Raw genomic sequence first — 4,864 nt, forward strand, 5'->3', positions numbered from 1 at the left:
CCAATCCCTTCAGGCTACATCTTAACTGTCCCTCCTAAAGACCTCTTTCATCCCCACTACCCCCCTGTACAAGGTTCTCTATTGTAAATAAATTAATGAAAATAATAATAATAATGAAGTAATTATTCCTTCTTCTAGCATTGTAACTGCTAATAGCCCCTGGTCCTAGCATAGATTACTTTTTCTTATGATGACTGATGGATGAGTGAATCCACTTACTTAGACAAATGTATTTGTTGTAAGTCGCTTTGGATAAAAGCATCTGCTGAATGCCATAAATCACACACACAGATCTGCCTACACACAAATTCTGCCACATGTGATCCCGCCCACAGGAAGTGTTACCCCTGACCCTTGAAGCGTACCTGGGTGTTCTGTGGTGGAGTAGGACAGGAAGAAGCCTCGCCCGGTGCGGTGGGTTCCACTCATGAACTGGACCGTGACCTGGTTCCCCTTGGACTGGATCAGCTCAGGAACCTTCAGACCCAGACCACAGAACTTCACTACAGAAGCGGGGGTTACAGAACCAAAGAAGGGGGACGGCAGAGAGAGAGAGAGAGAGAGAGAGAGAGAGAGAGAGAGAGGAAGACAGGGAAAGAGGTGGGGAGGTACAGAGACAGGGGTAAGGAGGAAGAAGGTTGGGTCAGTTGAAGAAGAAGTCCCATTTCCTTGATCATCTTGCACTGAGATATAATGGTTGTTGCTGTTAGGTCTGAAGATCCCTCTGTATCAGGTAGTGCTGGTTATTATACTGGTGTTAAACTGATATTGGTGTTAAACATTTTATGATGTTCATTAATTCTCTCTCTCTCTCTCTGTCTCTCCCTCCCTCACCGATCTCGCTCCTCTGCGGTCCGATGCCATCGTAGATCCTGAGGTAGTTGACCTGGCAGTTGTTATCCTCTATGTCCAGGTCAGCAAAGCGGAAGTGAAGCCGCCTGTCCTGGGCTACGCTGATCTCCCACTCACACACCGTGTGGTTGGGGTAGGACCCAGGGTAGTCCAGCGATGACAGGGTCCCACTGCTGGGGCCCAACACACTGGGGCCACAGCCATCACCTGCAGCAGGGACAAACAATGAGTGAATGGAAAATATACATAGTGTGTGTGTGTGGGGGGGGTGTCCTAACTGGAAACATTGGAAAAGTCCAAAGCTATAACTGGCTCCCAGTTTGGAGAACACTGAAGGACGTAGACCAACACCAGATATAGTTATACATTGCTGTAGGCTAACTTGAGCAGGTCAGACTGATAACACTGGACAGTCACGTTATGGCGCAAATGGATCCCTTGTCGGCTGGTGTTACGCAACTGACGCTGTTTGGACGTTGTCCAGACAAACTGGACAAAAACACAACAGTGGGGCGCCCAGTGGGGCGACGAAGAAAGCTGCTCTCGGCTAATGTAGAATACAAAACGAGATTTCTTTTTACAGCAACACTTAACAACTACTTGCTTAAATGTTCCCATAACACAGGTATGGTAAACGTGTCTCTTAAAGTGCCCACAACTCCTATCAAAAAACAAATCAGTGACATAAAACAGGATAACGGGAACATGGGGTAGCTGTTTACCACCACATCCCCTAAACATCGGCCCCTCCCCCCTCGGTTACAATTTGGCCAAATGGTGTTATCGCTTTCTCATGACCACCTGAAACCCTGTCCAAACTAACTCAACTTTCCCTCATAAATGAGTCTAACAGCGAAACAATGAAACTGAATGTGTCAAACTCGCACTGTTTCAATATCTCGACTACCAGAACTTGTTTGCGGGCTATTGTCCCGGAAACATAATATTATTGACTACATATTTCGGATGGGGGGAACGAAGCAACCGATCCATGTAAGGTAGGCTTTAGCAAGTAGGAAAACGATCCCAGTCCCGTAGCCACTTTGTAGCGTCTACTCTCTGCAGCGCAGCATAATAATCTCGATTGTAAGAAAGTAACGCAACTTCACAGAAGAGAGAGAGTGTGTGTGTGTGTGTGTGTGTGTGTGTGTGTGTGTGTGTGTGTGTGTTTGCAACAATTAAATCAAAGTAACGACTTCGTGTCCCTCTGTTGCAGCTGTTGAATGGCACCAACCTTTCTGCGCTCGACTGCTTCTCGCGGTGAGGATGATGAGAATCGACAGGAAGAAAACCCTGGCCCCTATCGGTCCCCTGCCCACCATTACCGCTCTGCCCATAGCAGTCTGCAGTCCGAATGCATAATGTTCGCTTTACACCATCCGTCCAGACAGGTAGGCTACTTAAATCGCCACTCTGTAAACCCCGTCTCCCCTAAAAGAAATGACTCCTTCTCTCCTCAACCGGCGTCCGACTTCCTCGCTCTCTTGACAACTTGGTGGTCAGCTCCGCTTCCACAACTGAAAGCTGCTGCTGCAGCAACACATCCAATCTGTGGAACGACTTCCTCCACTTCCGCTCCTCCGCCCACACTGCAATCGGAATCCCTAGTCCCCCAAGTGGTCTGATGGAAAGGGGCGTTGAATCGACACATATTGAATTCCAAATCGACAACATAGCCTGTAGGCTAGGCACCCCTGTGCCCTGCCACCCTGTCCTCTGAACTACTAGATACACCTATTTGCCAATCCTGTCGCTTCGCACATCAGGCAACAGGAGAGATAAGGGAAGGTATATCTGGAATCCCAATATATAAATTCTCTGTCTAGATGTGACGGATGGGTAGCTTTTTATCAGCATTAACTGCTAAATATGACCTATAATTTATAGACCTCAGTACACTGTGTGTGTGTGTGTGTGTGTGTGTGTGTGTGTGTGTGTGTGTGTGTGTGTGTGTGTGTGTGTGTGCGCGCAAATTATTTGTAAGAATGAGATTGTGTGCCAGTAATAATCTCTTATTAATGACCTTGTGCATTTTGGCATCAGTCCAGACTCCAGATGTTGGAAGTCTCAGCAGTGCATTAGTTTAATTCCTCTGAGGCATAGACACATATCACACATTTATTATGGCGCATGCACACACACGCACATTTGGCACAACAGTGAAGAACAAGACAGCTTGGAAGTGATGCAACTGACTGTGTAACCATTAGTAACCCGTGGCAACAAACAGTGTTTTAGCCAGTGAGTAATGCGCCCAGTGATTCAGAGTTCTCTGGATGGAGGGGTCAACATTTGTGTGTGTGTGTGTGTGTGTGTGTGTGTGTGTGTGTGTGTGTGTGTGTGTGTGTGTGTGTGTGTGTGTGTGTGTGTGTGTCTGTGCAGATTCTATCCCCTGTAGAGGAACTGGAATGCAGACAGATGTTTTCTACTGGGGTGTGATTTCTGTTGTGTGTAGGGGAGCGGCCCAAAATTCACTGAGTATTGAATATTATGTTACTCAGTTATAGTGAGGATGAGGGAAAGCTATCTGTTGGTTGCTTGGACCCCCCACCCCCCTCTCTCTCTCTCTCCCTGATGCATACATTTGGGGGAATTCCAGTAATGTGTGTGTAGCAGTGGTCTTATCAGTGGATCCCCTTGGGAAAAGGCTGGGTTTGCCTTTCAGCGGTTACACATTAGACAGTCCCATAACATTCCTTGAAACATGGCGAGTCATCTACATTTTCTTCCCACTTCATACCTTAAGCTGGACTGCAAGCTTCTCTAACTGAAGGCAGACCCCACACTTAGTTCTGTTGTTGACCTACGTATATGCATTTCGTTGTGTTGGAAAACCCTTTCCCATCATCTGACTCTCATTAACCAAATACATCATTTCAATAACAGCTTGTTTCCCATGATTCTATTCCAATATGACAAACTCTCTCTCTCTCTCTCTCTGTCTGTCTTTCTCAGAATATGAGGGTGTGTTTCATTTCTCCCTAAAGTCTTGACCTCTCTGTCACCTGAAAATAAGTTTGTGTGTGTCCTTTTACACTGAGGCCCCCTGGTGGAAGATCGAGTTTATCTGTCTTGACTAAAATCATACTAAAGGGTGCCACCTAGTGGATACAAAGAGCTACAGCAAAGGTTATTCATCTTTGGAATCCTGTGGAGAAACAAACGGTCTACTCAGTCTACGCCAGTGGAGGCTGGTGAAGGTGGAAATCGGAGGACGGGCTCATTGTAATGTATGGAACGGAATGAGGAATGGTATCAAACATTCCAGATTCCATTCCATGCATTACAATGAGCCTGTCCGCCATGTGTTTGATACTATTCCTCATTCTTGGTCTATGCAGTCTTCCACAGTACAGTAAGCACTGGCACTTGTAGTTTAACACAGGACAACTGTAATATCCCTGCTACAACTACAGCCTTGCATTAGTTGTGTTTATCATACAGTATACACCAGGGGAGGCTAGTGGAGGTAGAAATCAGAGGACGGACTCATTGTAATACATGGAATGGAATGAGGAATGTAATCACACAAACTTTGTTCTTACAGCAAGGCTGTGCAATCATAGCAACTGTATGGTATAAACTGTAACAGAAAACAGTCCCTGGACACAATGCCCTGGTGTAAAACGGACTGCCGTAAAGCGATGGAACTTCAAGTTCGAGTTGGAACAAGAGTTGTACTTCAAGAGTTGGAACTCTGAGTGTTGGTCGGATGGCGATCGATGTGTCGGTGTGTCTCTCTGCCCCTTAGTGCTCCTCAGATGGGTAAACTGGAAACTGGGACAGCCATGTAGGCACACAGACAGAGAGAGCTCAGTCATTGAAGCACTGTGTCTAGACAAGAACCAACACAGGAACCAACAGGGAGACCGAAGCTTCTCTGTACCTCACACTTCAAAGGACAACCATAAAAAAAGCAGAGTTTACTGTACACCTCCACCGCTGACCCTCGGTTACGTTCCTGAGGGCGACAGGAAGGGAGGGAGGGAGGGAGGGAGATGGCTGATAGGGA

General features: G+C 46.7%; 1 protein-coding gene across 1 annotated transcript; it reads right to left on the bottom strand.

Annotated features, from left to right (window-relative positions):
* Positions 1–365: 365 nt before the first annotated feature.
* On the bottom strand, positions 366–2,387 carry LOC310824327 (discoidin, CUB and LCCL domain-containing protein 2-like; the record flags this gene model as incomplete). The annotated part of the gene is made up of 3 exons (XM_083697581.1): positions 2,087–2,387; positions 835–1,059; positions 366–503 (listed from the first exon to the last, which is right to left on the bottom strand). Coding segments are annotated over exons 1-3 (466 nt in total), but the record flags the coding sequence as incomplete, so codon positions are not given.
* Positions 2,388–4,864: the final 2,477 nt, after the last annotated feature.

This window comes from Argentina silus (genome assembly GCF_951799395.1).
Source record: "Argentina silus genome assembly, contig: scaffold_852, whole genome shotgun sequence".
Lineage (NCBI taxonomy): Eukaryota > Metazoa > Chordata > Actinopteri > Argentiniformes > Argentinidae > Argentina > Argentina silus.